Source organism: Lissotriton vulgaris, chromosome 2_2 (genome assembly GCF_964263255.1).
Source record: "Lissotriton vulgaris chromosome 2_2, aLisVul1.2, whole genome shotgun sequence".
NCBI classification, from domain to species: Eukaryota; Metazoa; Chordata; class Amphibia; order Caudata; family Salamandridae; genus Lissotriton; species Lissotriton vulgaris.
Genome location: NC_141688.1, coordinates 38,998,670 through 39,014,199, shown reverse-complemented (window position 1 = coordinate 39,014,199; position 15,530 = coordinate 38,998,670). Strand labels below are relative to the sequence as shown.

At 53.4% G+C, this 15,530-nt stretch overlaps 1 protein-coding gene across 1 annotated transcript; it reads left to right on the top strand.

The window, feature by feature from the left end:
• Positions 1-11,255: 11,255 nt before the first annotated feature.
• LOC147728983 (uncharacterized) lies at positions 11,256-12,952 on the top strand. The gene is made up of 2 exons (XM_086959858.1): positions 11,256-11,676; positions 11,952-12,952. The coding sequence occupies exons 1-2, from the start codon at positions 11,256-11,258 to the stop codon at positions 12,950-12,952; spliced, it is 1,422 nt and encodes a 473-aa protein (XP_086815984.1).
• Positions 12,953-15,530: the final 2,578 nt, after the last annotated feature.

Genomic DNA, 15,530 nt, shown 5'->3' with positions numbered 1-15,530 from the left:
GCATGGTAAACAAGTAGGTTTTCAGTTTCTTCCTGAATAGTTCCAGGCTCCTAGTCTGTTTTAGTTCAGTGGGCAGGGAGTTCCAAAGAATTGGCCCTCTGTAGGACAGTGCTCGGCCTCCCTGTCTGGCCCTTCTAATCTTTGGGACCTGAAGCAAGAGATGGTTACTGGACCGAAGTGTGCGGGCAGGGATGTAGGGCAGGAATTTTTCTTTTAGATAGCTGGGGCTGGTGCTAAACAGGCATCTGTGTATGACATTACAGATTTTAAATTTGATGCGCTGCTTCACGGGTCGCCTATGGAGTTGGTGAAGTAAGGGACTGGACGGTGTTCTGGGAGGGGCGTTGAGGGCCAGTCTGGCCGCCGTATTCTGTACGACCTGAAGTTTGTTCAGCTGTGCTTCATTAGCTGAGATGTATAAACCATTGCAGTAATCCATTCTGCTTATAATAAGGGTCTGGATGAGAGTCTTCCTATGGTTAGGGGGTAGAAACGGGAAGGCTCGTCTCAGAAGCCCCACCACATGGAGGCAGGCACCTGCCACTTGCGTGGTGTACTCTTTAAGCAGGAGCGCTTGGTCTAATTTAACACCTAGATTTTTTGCTGTTTGTTTGGGCTTAGGGATGGGGCCAAGTTCCAGAGGCCACCAATCTGGGGACCAGAGAAGAGTGGCCCCTCCAAACAGCATGACCTCCGTTTTGGATACATTACATTGTAATGTATTACTTCATTTGTGGAAACAAAGGTTATTATCATCTACCATTCGGATGGTCCAGAATATGTTATATGTCCTTTTTGCTTCCTCCTGTGTTCTTAGCACCTGCATCTTATCACAGAGACCAGAAACTATTTAATGACATTTCCTTGAATAGATGTAAAAGAACTATAAATAATGATGAAGTAGATCAAACTGATACAGCATTACGTTGATTTTAACCTGGGATTCTTTTTCTTTGTTGGTGTAGCCCTAAATAGTGGAAAGAATATATGCCTGACCAGAGTGGTAGAAGCAGTAACTAATCAAACAGCAATGGCTCTTGGAAATATTACGGAAGAGCTCCAAATTATGAGAATTGTAACATTACAAAATAGGATGGTATTAGACGTGATACTAGCTGATCGTGGTGGAGTATGTCGCATTATCGGTAGTAGCTGTTGTGTATTTATCTCTGACCACGCCCCATCTGTTTATGACGCCATTTCCAAATTGCATAAAATTGCTGCGGAAATACACCAAGACCAAGGAACATGGACTTGGTCTGAGGGGTTATGGGGAATCATTTCTACTTGGGGCAGAACATTGTTAATGGGAATAGAAACCATAGGAATCATCTTTTTCACCTGCTGTTGCGGCATTCAATGTGCCCCTACAATATGTACAGCTTGTATAGCCACTTGTACTAATATTAAACCTCCCTGATTAATGTTCATGAATCGAAATGGAGAAATGATGAACAAACTGAAATGTACTAACTTATGAACATCGATATACAAGATTAATATATGTACTTTTAAAATGGATTCAGCGTAGGCTGAAAAGGAAGGACTGTTAAAATGTAAAATCTGATTCTCTCGTTTTTTGATTAACCTATGCCTCATCCATTTTTCACCCCTGCCCTACTTCCAGCCCAGCTCTATCCTTGACACCGCATCTGTATAAACATGAGTAAAGAATCTAGATTGGGGCATTGTAGGCTATGTATACATGCATAGTCAACGCAAATAAACAGCTGGAGTCTGCTCAGGGTTTTTCAGACAATGGTAAAGCCTCAAGTAAAGTTTACTCAGATAGCATATCTTGTTGTGCAGCCTTAGGAGGCGACAATTGCACAAGACACCAAGGCTGTCAATTCTTACTGTTACCTCATTTGCGTGTTCTTCCCAAAGCTCTATTTACCTCTGGGCATCCCTTGTTTGTGATCTTTTGCTATAAAAACCCATGTAACGTCCGTTCGGTGTGCTTTCTCCTAGAGTATCTCTTTTCAGATTAGCCCCCATTCATGAATGCTAATAAATGACCCTTGGTTTGTACTACACTCCAGTGTCGATTCCTTGTTACATGTTAAGAACCCGAGGACTAAGGGTGACCCTGCACCATTGGGTTTTCAATAAACTGCTTCCACAGCATCTCAAAAAGCTAAAGTATTCAGTGTGGGGGGCGTGGCCAAGATGGCGGTGTGAGCGGACGTGCCTCGCTGAGCTCCCGCCGCCGGTCACTGAATTCAGCACGGCATCAGCACTTACCTGGCCGAGAGTGGTCCCGAGAGACTCCTGGCACCAGCGCCGCAGCAGCGGTGACCTTCTGGACCGGTTCTGAGCCCGGAGGCGGCCTGGCCCGTGACATATTCGGCCGCGGAGACAGCGGCCGTTGGGGCCTGGCGCGCTCATCGAGACGGGAGCGCGGCCGAGAGCGAGGCCGAGGAGGGCGGAGCCTCAGCGCCGCCTAAGAGCGCCCGAGGCAGGCATCGGCTGAGGCGGCGGGTCCGGCCCGCGCGGAAACGTGCGAGGCTTCCCACGGTTCCACGTGGAAGCTACTGCGGACCTGCCAGCCCCATCGGAGATCGGAGCGGACACTGCCCGGGCTGCCGCCGGCTCCCATCACCGGACCTGGTGGTGCCACTTGGAGGACACGCACAGGCCTTGAGTCCCGGCCCGCAGCACAGTGGAACAGAGGTACGGGGGGGATGAGACAGTGACACCAGGCCCCCCCCCCTCGCTGACCACCCGCGACCCGACCCGCCTGGCCGGGGTAGAATCGGCGCGAGAGGCGCGATCCCCAGCAGCACCCCGCCATCTTAGGCGTACCAGCGCTGAAGCCACGTGGGAGCGCGACGGCGGCCTAGCCTGCACCCGGCGACCGCTGACGCCGCGGGTGGCGTCTGGAACCGACCACCTTCCTGCCCACTCTCTTGAGCCGCTGACCGGCGCGCCAGCACGGGATCGTTTGGGGGACACGTCGAGAGTGGAGCCATCACGCGGGTGTGAGAGGAACCTGACAACGAGCCCTGCGCTGCTCCCGCGCCCGCACCGCGGGCCCCTGTGACGACCCCAGCACTGGCCCAGACGCCAGCCGGAGGACGCTCCTGAACTCCCAGGCAAGGGGAGGGCCCCCGCCCCCGATTTGCCCCTACCTGCGTGGTGCACCTCTGGCGGAGCCCTCACACCCAGGCCCACACTGCAGAGGCCGCACTGCGACGCCGACACCCGACTGGACTCACAGCTGGCACGCAGGGCGCACCACTTCCCCGCTATCCACGTGCCGGACGCCAGGAGACACAGCGGCATCTGCGGCCTGGGCCAACGGTACCAGTAGCGGCCTGTTGCTGGGCAGGAGGCACCGCACGCGCCATGTCCACCGCCAGGACGAGGAAAGACCGCTCTATCGCTGACCTCTTCACCCCCGGCGCTGTGGGGAAGAAGGCGGATGCCGCAACGGCCAGCCACCGCGTGGGCTCCGAGAAGAAAAACCAGGCCTCGCCAACCCAGGGACAGACAGACTCAGAGGGCCCAGTCATGCGCTCCTTCCTGGAGTCGCTCTTCATGGGGCTGCGCGAAGACATCCAGGAGCTGAAGAAAGAACTCCAGGACGAGATAAAGGAGGTGCGCCGAGATACCGACGCCATTGGCGAGAGGGTGGCGGAACTAGAGACGAAGAGCGACGCACGGGACATAGAAATTGAGGCACTGCGGCAGGAACTGGTGCGCATACACGACCAGCAAGTGGACCTCCAGACACACGCCGAGGATTTGGAGAACCGCTCCAGGCGGCATAACATCAGGATCCGGGGGGTGAAGCACTCCCCTGACACGGAGGACCTCTTCCGATTTACCCAGGGCCTGTTCAATCATATCCTAGGCCGACCGTCAGACGCCCCCCTGGGCCTAGACAGAGTGCACAGAACGGGCCCACCTAGAGCGGCTACAGCCCATTCAGCGGACATCCTTGTGTGCGTGCAGGACTTTCGGACCAAGGAGGAGATCCTCAACAAAGCGCGCCAGATGGCGCCGGTGTCCTTTGGCGCACACTCCCCTGCCCTTTATCAGGACCTTGCAGCGCTGACCCTGGAGAAGAGGCGCATCTTCCGACCTATCACAGCGGAATTGCGGAAACGCAACATCTCCTACAGCTGGGGACACCCCTTTAGGCTTGTGTTTAAGATGGGCAATAACCTCCACCAGATTCGCTCCCTCAGGGAGGCCTGCACCCTCCTGAACATTGAGGAACCGACTGAGGCCGAGAACCCTGGGGTGGGGGGCACCCCCAGCGAGGAAGCACCGGGACGATGGCGGCAGCAGCGGCGGCGACACAGGCCGCGACGTCCCGCCACCAGAGAAATAGCAGAAGGCCAACGGGCGGCAGTGGAGACAGTCGCGCAAGGCCTGGTGAATAAAGAAAACAACTGACCTCTGGCCACAATCTCACAGTGCTACCGGGACACGACCTGGCCGGGACTGCTCACCCCGGCGGCGGGGGCGAAGCCTCGCTAACCCGCGCTATTTTTACGCCATCCCTTTGATGGCTGGCCCACACAGAGACGTGCAGTGTCCGACGTCACCGTCGCCATCGCCCACACTCCAAGTGTTTCCCTTACCACGGGTCCAGAGGACATTCACCTGGATCTGGGACTATGATGGTTCAGACTTCTTTATGGTTGAGTTGGCAGGGGCAGAGGGTGGGGGTGGGGGGGAATTGCTTCGGTGCTTGCACCCTTCTTAGGGATCGAACACTGCACTACCGGGGGTTGGGGGGAGGGGGGTGTTGCACCAGTTGGGGTCGGGGGGGAGTTGGGGGTAGAAGGGGAGGGTTGGGGGGGTTCTCCTTGTCCAAGGAATTCTACCACCACTAACGGAGTCGGTTTGGCCTCCGGCGCAGTGTCTTCCACGGATCATCGGCCAGCGCCCGCCACCTACAGGTGGGACCCAGCGTTTCCCTTATTGCCTTAGCCATGACACGACACATAACAGTACTCTCACTTAATGTGCGGGGGCTCAACAGTCCGAACAAACGCAAGGCCATACTGTCCTTCCTCGAGCGCTCCAAGGCGGACATCTGCCTCCTCCAAGAAACACACCTGGTCCGCAACGACCAGCACAGACTCAAAACACGCGCCTTTCCATGGCAGTTCTTCTCCTCATCCCTGAAGAAAGCAGCGGGGGTAGCGATTCTGGTAGCTAAGTCATTTGAGGGGAGGGTCCTCCAGAAGGAAGCTGAGATTAAAGGGCGACTCCTGCTTTACAGCTTCCAGATTGCAGGTCATACTCTACTCTTGGGTTCGGTCTACGCCCCGAATGAAGGGCAGGAACGGTTCTTGCACACAGCATTGGAGGCCTCGACATCCACCACACACGCGCACTTACTTCTGGGGGGGGACCTCAACATTGTATTTCATAACACAGCTGACCGCTCAGGCCAGAGATCCGGGCAAGTAGGGGCACTCACTGCTGCAGGACACGCACACATAGCGGACTTAGGCCTCCTGGACCTGTGGAGACATACCCATCCCCAGTCGACGGCCTACACTTATTATTCGGCGGCGCATAAGACCTACGCGAGGCTGGACTATTTTTTATGCTCCTCTCAACTAGCGATGCAGGCCAAGGCAGTGGAGATAATGCCAGCCGCGCTATCAGATCACTCCCCAGTGGTGGCGACATTTCTAATGGGGGCTACGCCAGCTCCGCAACGACACTGGCGGCTGCGGGATGCCTTCTGCAGCTGCCTGATACCCAAACGCGGCTCAAGACCGCGATTGACCACTATTTAGAACACAACGCCAACGACGACACCTCCAAAGCCACTCAGTGGGCGGCCCTCAAAGCGGTCCTGCGCGGTGAACTTATCTCCATTGCCACGGCCAACAACAAGGAAAGGGCTCTGAAACGTGCTGAGCTCACCCAACGGGTGGCGGAACTGGAACAAATGCACCAGCGCACGGGAGCGGCGAGGGCATGGCGCCAATTGTGCGCCGAGCGGAAAATGTTGGCCGCTCTAGACCAGGATGTGGCGGAATATGCCGCTATGCGCCTGAAGCACGCCTATTACACAGGAGGCGACCGTTGCGGGAAGCTTCTGGCGAGCAGACTGCGGGCGCAAACCCAACGACAACAGGTGCGCTCCCTCCAATCTGCTAGTGGCAGCCAGATCACAGAGGACGCGGCGATCGCAGCGGCCTTCGGCAATTTTTACGCGGCACTATACGATGCGGACCACCTGGACCCTAACGCCGGGCCGACTTATTTACGGAGCGCGGAACTCCCCGCCCTCAATCAAGCCCAAGCGGACTTTCTGGAACGGCCCATAGGCCTGGAGGAAGTCATCTCTGCCATTGCCCGCCTCAAAGCGGGGAAATCCCCAGGCCCTGACGGCTTTTCTGCTGCCTTCTATAAGACCTTTTGTCAGCAGCTTGCCCCACTTTTGCGCGACCTGTTTAACACCTTCGACACGCCTGGTGCCATACACCCTGACCTGCTAGAGGCCTCAATCTCTGTAATTCCCAAACCGGGCCGCGACCCAACGGCTTGCGGCTCGTACAGGCCCATTTCGCTGCTGAATGTAGACTTGAAACTCTACACCGGAATACTGGCGGGCCGCATTGCGCCATACATGCAGCAGTTGATTGACCCAGACCAGGCAGGCTTTATCCCACAGAGGCAGACCAGCGACAACACCAAGCGAGTGCTACACCTCATTGAGGCCGGGTCGCGCACAAAACCGGACTGCATGCTCCTCACCATCGATGCGGAGAAAGCATTCGACAGGGTACATTGGCCCTACCTCGACCAGGTTCTTCGCCACTTCGGGTTTGGGGAGAAACTCTGCCACCGCATCTTCAATTGTTATCGCCGACCCAACGCCACCGTGAGAGTGAACGGCCATACTTCCCCGAGATTCGATATTGGCAGAGGCACGCGCCAGGGCTGTCCACTATCGCCGCTCCTATTCGCACTGTACATAGAGCCGATGTCCCAGAGATTGCGACAACACACGCTCATCTCCGGCATAAAATTTGGTGCTGACACGCACAAAATTAGCCTGTACGCTGACGACATTTTGCTGTCACTCACCGACCCGATGCAATCCCTGCGCGCTCTCTTTGTGGAGCTCCATACCTTTGCCCTGGCCTCGGGTTTTAAGATAAATGAAGCTAAGTCTGAAGCACTGAACATCTCCCTGCGCCCGGAAGTGGTGGCCGAGATTAAGTCCGAATTCAAGATACTGTGGTCAGATGCGGCCGTCCCGTACCTGGGTGTGCGCTTGGCACCGACTGTGCGGGGTACTGCGCGAATCAATTATGAGGCGCTCACAGCCCAAATCCGGGAACAGCTCCGGCGATGGAAGCCGCTTACACTCTCGTGGCTAGGCAGAATCGCCGCAGTCAAAATGACACTGCTCCCTCAGATTTTATATCTATTTCAGACGCTCCCCCTGAATCCTCCGGCCGGCTGGCTGCAACAGACCCAATCGGAATTGTCGCGATTCATTTGGAACGGCCGTCGACCGCGGTTTAAGCATACCCTCGCCACTTTGCCCCCAGCGAACGGTGGGGTGGGTGTGCCCGACCTCACCCTGTACTTCCAGGCGGCGCAACTGCGCACCTTCGTGGAGTGGTTTCAACTGGAGTCCAGCAAACACTGGCTCTTCCTGGACCAGGCAGTGGCATGCCGCACTCTCCAGGGCGTGCCTTTCCTGCCACGCCAGCATCGGCCCCCTAATCTGTACGCCTCTGACATCACCAGCACCGCTCTGAGAGTGTGGGACAGAGTGGCCGTGACCAGGGGACTAACCACCTTTCCCTCGCCTATGACCCCCATTTTTGAAAATCCTGACTTCACGCCAGGCTTGGATGCCGGAGCGTTTACGACCTGGCGTTCGACGCCCTGTAGAGCGGCGGGCCACATGTTCGACCTCAAGGGGATCCTCCCGTTCCAACAGGTCAAGGCGGACTACGGTGTGGCCGAATCGGAACGCCTACAGTACCTGCAGGTGCGCCACTGGGTGCTCCACCCCTCGATCCGATCTGGTGCCCAACGACACCTCACGCCTTATGAAAAATGGCTGCTGACACGCACTTCGGATAAAAAGTTGATTTCAGACCTCTATCAGCAGCTGCTCCTCACCCACGCGCACACATACAGCGCGGGACAGGTCAGGTGGGAAAGGGACCTGGGGCGGCAGCTCACAAGGAAAGAATGGGAGGGGGTGTACCATAGAGCCAGACATTCGGCACACCACACCGGGCTCACCGAGACGCTAACTAAAGTAGCCACGTACTGGTACCACACCCCTGAGAGAATACACCAGTGGGATGCCCGAGTTAGCGATAGGTGCTGGAGAGGGTGCGGGGAGCTAGGAACACTGGAACACCTGCTATGGAGCTGCAAGGCACTTCGCCCCTACTGGGACCCTATCCTGGACCTTATAGACGCACATCTAGATACACAGCTGCCGCGCTTCCCAGCATACATTTTACTAGGCCTCCCGAACGCCCTCATGTATCCTCTGAAATCCTGGAGGGGGCGGCTGATCGCACTGGCCCTGGGGGCAGCAATCCAGAACATTGTGGCCCATTGGAGAGCAGCACAGGCTCCGCAACAGCTGGGGTGGCTCCACCGGCTCTGGGCGATCCTGGGAATGGAGAAATTGTCCCTGGCCGCGGCAGGGAGGGGGGCGGAATTTGCAGAGCTCTGGCGACCATTCCTCGCCCTACTTACGGGGGAATTCCGTGAGGTGAGCTGCCCACGCTACCTGCGCCTTCTACGCCTTGCGGAGACGCCTCTCCCAGAACCCAAGACACGCTCCCACAAGCGTAAAGGTCAGGCGAGCACAGTACCACCAGGCCATTAGTGGAAGACAGTAACTGACCGATTATTCCCGGACATGGACAAGGAGAGGGGAGGGTAAGGGTGGGAAGGGTGGGGGGTTGTTAACAGTTTGATGGTTCTTTCATGTTGCACTGGTACTACTCAGCTTGCACCTTTGTAGCACCTCTTATGACGCGGCCGGCCCGGTTGGGTTGTAGGCGGCTTGCTGTGTTAACGAACAGTGTGGCCCGATGGCCAGGCCATGGGTGTCATTGTAATCTCCGCCTTTGGCTTCCCCGGAGTGGGGTCGGCCCACATCACAGATTGAGGTGCATATTTTTTTTGCCTGTGCTCAATAAAAGATTTAATACATAAAGTATTCAGTGTGAGGAGAACAGATTTTGCCGAAAACGATTGGGTGTACCGATCTCCACCTCTCATTATGTTTGCCATGGTGAATTGAAATTACACCACATTGAAGATTTTATAAATGCCCACCCTGCTTTATTTTGGTTAGCTATATGGAAAACCCTGGCAACGTCCCTTCTAGAGAGATAATAGGAGACTGCCTCAATTGTGAGAAAAGGATGGATATTCCATGGCTTGCCACGTAAGGAGTGTTAATTATGGCCGGCTTTTTTCAAGCCCAAACTAAACTCATACTGTACACATGTACACAAAAAAACCCTTAGGACGGCACTATACACACTTAAAGCAAGGCAAGACTTGATAGGGAATCTAGGAAACCTACTGTTGCAAATGTTATGACCAATGAGCACACCTTGTACGCCTAGTTATCTCACAAAACGTATATGTCGTTAGGAGAGGGGACTCCTCTTCCTTTTGAGGTCTGGCACAGTAAAATTGTTGCTCTGCTTTCCGCTTCAGTACAACACCAACCTAGACTCTTTTCCATGCCCATGCGACAGTCAAAGTGTTCAAACGATATTACATTTTTTATTCTTCTGTAAGTTTTATATAAAATATGCAAAATGGCTTCTGATAGTTTTTTTTTTTTAAAACCTTGTCTATTCATTTAGAAGATGGATATAGGAACATACTTAATCTGGAAGAAGAGGATTTAGTTTTTCAAGTTGGCACTTTTTGGAGAATTGCTGTATTGGCCCGAAACATGATGTGCACCTTATGAAGAATACATTTTCACACTGGTTTTTAAATGGTAATTATGAACTGCATGGGCTCCTTCTTGAAACTTGCTGTATGCGTTTTTAAATATATCTTGCACTTGTGACTAATGTTTTATTGAATTTGTTTTATACGTGACACGAAGCTGTGTATTTGTAATCTGTTATAATACGATAGTCCTTTTATGGATATGGTCCTATCTAAATAAAGTTATTTGAACTTGAACAATCTGGACCTTTGAGCAGCGGGCCCCTCTCCTGACAATCAGGAGCTCGGGGTGGGGACAGATACTAGCCAGCAGCCGGAGAGGAAGTTATTAAATCACTGCTTGTGACAATGAAACACAGCCTCACTTCGATCAAGACCAAAAAGGACACCATATGCACACGCATGTACTTCTTAACCCAAAGAAAAGCAAGATGGCAGGTTAGGAGAGGTAGAACACACAATCTTGGAACTTGAAGACACCACCTCCTGCAGAAGTGAGCAAGTGAAGGAAATGGATCGCCTCCTGAAGATAATAGCGGTCAAAAATGAAAATTTGGAAGCTAGATCCAGGTGGAATAATATATGCATCCGGGAAGTATACGAATCCGCCAACACCGGGAAGATGGAGAAGTATGTGGAATGTATGCTGGGCACTACCTCTGGGAAGGATGCATTCTCCCCGCTACTGGTGGTGAAAAGAGCGCACCGACCACTCGTGGTTTGCACTGCCCTGGGGACTAAGGGCCCGATGTAGGTAAAAGGGATTTTCCGATTTCAAAATACCGAGGCGGTCCGATTCGGTATTCTGAAATCGGAAAACGAGATGTAGCAAAAAAAAGGCGAATTAATACCGATTCGGTCGGCATCGGTAATGTGAATCAGTACGTTCCGAATCGGCACGGACGAATCGGAAAGTACCGAATCGGCTACCACTGAATCGGAAATAGCCGAATCGGCTACCACCGAATCGGAAATTGCCGAGTCGGTAAAATCCGATTCGGCAATTAAAGAATCGTAGCTATGAAAACACACCCATGGCCAAAAAGCCCATAGGAATGCATTGAAGAAACCGAATCGGTAAAATCCGATTCGGATAATACCGATTCGGATTTTACCGATTCGGTAATATCCGATTCGGTAATAGCCGATTCGGCAAAAGCCGATTCAGCCAATGAGGTGGCTCCCCCTCCCCCACCCAAACAGGGAGTGGCAACCCTGGCAGGTGCAGCTAATTAAGAACTTTCTGGAGAGCCAGCCTGAGCTGAACACTCACAGTTAGCAGCAGTGGGAGTAGGAGGTTGTGAAGTGTACTGAAGAAGATGGCAAACCAGAGCGAGAGCCAGAAGTCCTCCCAGAAGAGGAAGCCTAAGTTCAGCACCACCGAGCTGCAGGTGTTGGTTGAGGAGGTGGTGAGGGTGCACCGCCAGCTATTTGGAAAGCTGTCCCTCAATGTGCCAGACAGCACCAAGAGGAGGATCTGGAGCGAAATCGCCCAAAAGGTGAATGCTGTGGGTGTCACCCCCAGGTCCCTGGATGAGCTCAAGAAGCGATTCTATGACATCCGCAGCCTCACAAAAAGGAAGATGGCAGAGATCCAGAGGCAGGCTGGAGGCACTGGTGGAGGCAGGAACCCGGCGCCACCCCTCACAGACCTCGAGGAAATGGTCTCCACCACCATTGAGAGGGAGAGTGTTACCGGAATTGGGACCCTGGACAGCTCAGCCAGAGCTACAGCTACAGGTAAGAAGCATGCGCATCATGACACACCCTACCAGACACCTCCCCATTAGACACAATGCATAGGCAAACCCCAGCACAGTACTGTAACCAACATACAAGAGACAAGCATCATGGTACATGTAGTCAGCAGAAGTTAGCAAACTATGGCAGTGCAGAATCACAAGACAGGAAACAGTGGAACACATTCTAAGGAGATGCAAGGACATGTGGAATGCTTTAATTGTACTGACTGTAATACATCGGCACTCAATTTACAAATGCTTCTTTGTACCTAGGGGCACCATCAGGCGGACAAACAATGTCAACAGAGGCAGCAGCACCATCTGACACTGCACTCGCAGGGCCGAGCACCAGCCAGGCTGCCGAGGAGGAGGAGGAGGACGTAAACACCATAGGGCTTGGTATGGAGGGAGACCTGGTGATAGACTTTGAAGCACTGCACTCCCCACAAATGCCCAGCACACCCCCCTTGCAGTTCTCCCCAGAGAACTCCCCGACAAGGGACCTCCTTCCACCTACACCAGCTCCTGCCACGACCATGGCTTTGGCACCAGTACAACCTGTCCTGGGAGCAGGGGCTCAGGGCCCGGCCAGCACCACACCCCCACCAGTGGCACCCCAGCCCACTCAGCAGGCCGGCAGCAGCAGTACCCGGCGCCGTGCCATCCCCACCACTGCAGCACCAGCACGGGAGGGCAGTGTCTTCCTGGGCCTCGAAAGAAAGATGGTCAAGATACAAAGGCTGCAGGCGAAATCCATGATGGCATGCCAACGCCAACTCCTGCAGCACAACCTGCAGATGGGGGAAATGGTAAAAGGATTTCAGGCCTTCGTGGATTCAAACAAGGAGGTAGCAGCAGGTTTAGGCAGGCTAACCACTGCCATAACCCAATCATGTAGCAGACAGGAGGAGCATGAGCTGGTGCGCAGGCGGGATGCCCGGGTGCTGAACCGCTCCATGAGCCGCCTTGCTGCGGCAACGGCACAACTCTGCCAGCGCAGCGCAAACATGGAGTCTAGCCTCACACAAAATACGGCAGAGTTGACAAGGGGAATGGCCCGCATCACCACTGCAATGGAGGCCATGATCATCTCGAACACTGCCGCAAATCCTGCCCTGGACCTGGGGGATGCTGGGGACAGCAGCAGCCGCAGCAGCCCGGCCAGCGCTGCGTCTGAGCCACGCAGGAGCACCAGGCGCTCCGCAGATGCCGCTGGTCATTCTGAGGGGGCTGAGGGACACCCCAGTGGGGCTGCCAAGCGGTCAAAGAAATAGCCTTGCAAGGGCGGGTGAGGCAACCTGGACCTTGGACTTTTGTTTCCTTTGCCATTACACCTTTTTTTTGTTGCACATCAGTGCAGTAACTGTGTTGCAACAGTATTAAAAAAATTTTCCCCAACAACCATTTAGCTGTCTTTGCATCTGTACTCACTCAGAAATAGTTTTCAGTAATCTCCTCACGTCTGTATCTGCCATCACTTGGCGTACACACCCCAGCTGGCTGTGTCAGTGGCACAGCTTCGTCGTCGTCATGGTCCTCGTAGTCAGACAACTCCACCTCAGTGCCCTTCTTCACCGCAAGGTTGTGTAACATTGCACATACAGCTATGATCTTGCAGCAGGTGATGGGGGTATACTGCCTTGCACCTCCACTCTTGTGCAGGCATCTGAATCTACTTTTCCAGATGCCAAAGGTCCGTTCGACAACATTCCTTGTGCGTATGTGGGCCCGGTTATACCTCCTTTGGCTGGGTGTGGAGGGGTTGAGGTAGGGGGTGAGTATGAATGACCGGAGGGCCTATGCACTGTCGCCTGGAAGAGAAAGGGGTAACATTACACACATGCATACATGTATTCCACCTAGCTACTGTGTGTTATGGGGGTCTGATGATGTGTCTCACCTAGGAGGTATCCTTCACCAAATTCGCCAGCCATCAGCCGTGCATAGATGCCGCTCTGTTGGAAAATATAGGAGTCATGGGTACTCCTTGGAAATTTTGCTACCAGGTCTGTGATGGTGCACTTTGCATTGCAGATCACCTGCACGTTGATGGTGTGTGTAGATTTCCGATTGCGGTATATGTATTCTGTGTCCGCTGGTGGGCATATCGGAATGTGCGTGCCATCTATGCAGCCAATGATTTGGGGGAATTGTGCCATCTGGTAGAAGTCAGCTTTGGTTTGTAGCAGTTCTGCGTGGGTTGCAGGGAACGAGATGTATTGGTCCATCCTGTCTATCATGGCGTCAAGGAATGTGTGGAAGAACCTTGACAGGCTGCTCTGGGTCACTCCTCCTGCCGCTGCAACTCCACTTTGATAGCTGCCAGACGCCAGCAGGTGTAGGCTGCATAGCACCTGGACGTGTGCTGGGATGGCGTGTGCCCTTGGGGTGGGGTGGTCCAACAATGGTTTGAGGTCCCTGATGAGCTCAAGTATGGTGTCAGAGTCCAGCCTGTATCTCTGTAGGATCTCAGCCTCAGTGAGCATGAACAGGGTTATCCTCTGTCTGTAGACCTGTTCATTTCTTAGCCATTCCCTCTGTCCTTCCTGCTGTAGCCGTAGCCGCCTCGCAATGACATAAAAAGCTGCCATCCTGCAAGTTGCAATGCATTTTGGGGCTGTTTTTATGGGTTGGAGTTGGTTACCACCTGATTGTAATCCATGGTAAATACCGAGTGATTTCTACCGATTTTGAGCTGGAATCGGTGTTTCTGTGCCTCCCTACATCTCCCCATCTGTCCGAATCGGGGAATTTCCCGATCGGTGATTCTACCGATTCGGTAGGTTCTCCGATTCGGCTTATGTCCGATTAGGTTCATCTACCGATTCGGTACATGGACCGAATCGGTTAATTTCCGATTCGGTGTCACTACCGATTCGGTACGAGGACCGATTCGGATAATTTCCGAATCGGTGTCACTACCGATTCGGTACGAGGACCGATTCGGATAATTTCCGAATCGGTGTCACTACCGATTCGGTACGAGGACCGATTCGGATAATTTCCGAATCGGTGTCACTACCGATTCGGAACGTGGACCGAATCGGTATTTGCATCCGATTCGGTGTATTGCCGATTCGTTACATATCCGATTTTCGGTATGTACGTATCGGATTCTGTCCCATTCGGTACTCATTCCGATTCGGTTTTCCCTCCGATTTTGAGTTTTTTCATTGCCCTACATCTCGATGGCTGTTTACCCATCGGTAAGGGCCCAAAATCAGGATTTTCGGCCTTTACCGATCGGTAACGGCCTACCTACATCTGGCCCTAAGCTTCTAAACTACTGAGACCACGACACAGCTTTACACAGAGTACAGGAACAACAGTCTGTGATGTTCGTAGGACACAGTATCGCCCTGTTTCCAGACTTCGTGATTGTAGTCCTAGAAGCCAGTAAGAAGTTCCTACAGACCAAGAAAATACCGGAGCAGGCTAGCATCACATATGCTATGCTCTTCCCAGCACAACTAAGGATCATGCAGCAGGGAAAGCAACATTTTTACACATCCCCACAGCAAGTGATGGAGTTCATTAAAAAAAAACTGTCCAGGAGTCCTTGCGGGGTGGGGGGCTCACTACCTGGAAGCAGAGCTGTCTCACCAACATTATAAGTGGAATATTAGGAACATGTGGAAACTGAAATGACTATAAATGCCCAGAGTAGACGCAACTCCACCTCTGAAACACAAGGCACAAGTTCACCAAGATATAAAGAGAAGGTCCCACGAACAATTGGAGGGATGCCTGCAAAATGCTCAACTTCCACAGATACATGCAGGAAAGACATGTTTGGGCATACATAATCATGGGGAAAGCACCACTAACAGGAAAGGACACTCCAGGTGCACC

What these genes read in the sequence shown, in the direction of transcription:
- LOC147728983 (XM_086959858.1), top strand. Translation starts at nt 11,256, where the DNA reads ATGGCAAACCAGAGCGAGAGCCAGAAGTCCTCCCAGAAGAGGAAGCCT. An exon ending in AGCCAGAGCTACAGCTACAG is followed by an intron (nt 11,677 to 11,951) that starts GTAAGAAGCATG and finishes CTTTGTACCTAG; the next exon opens with GGGCACCATCAGGCGGACAA.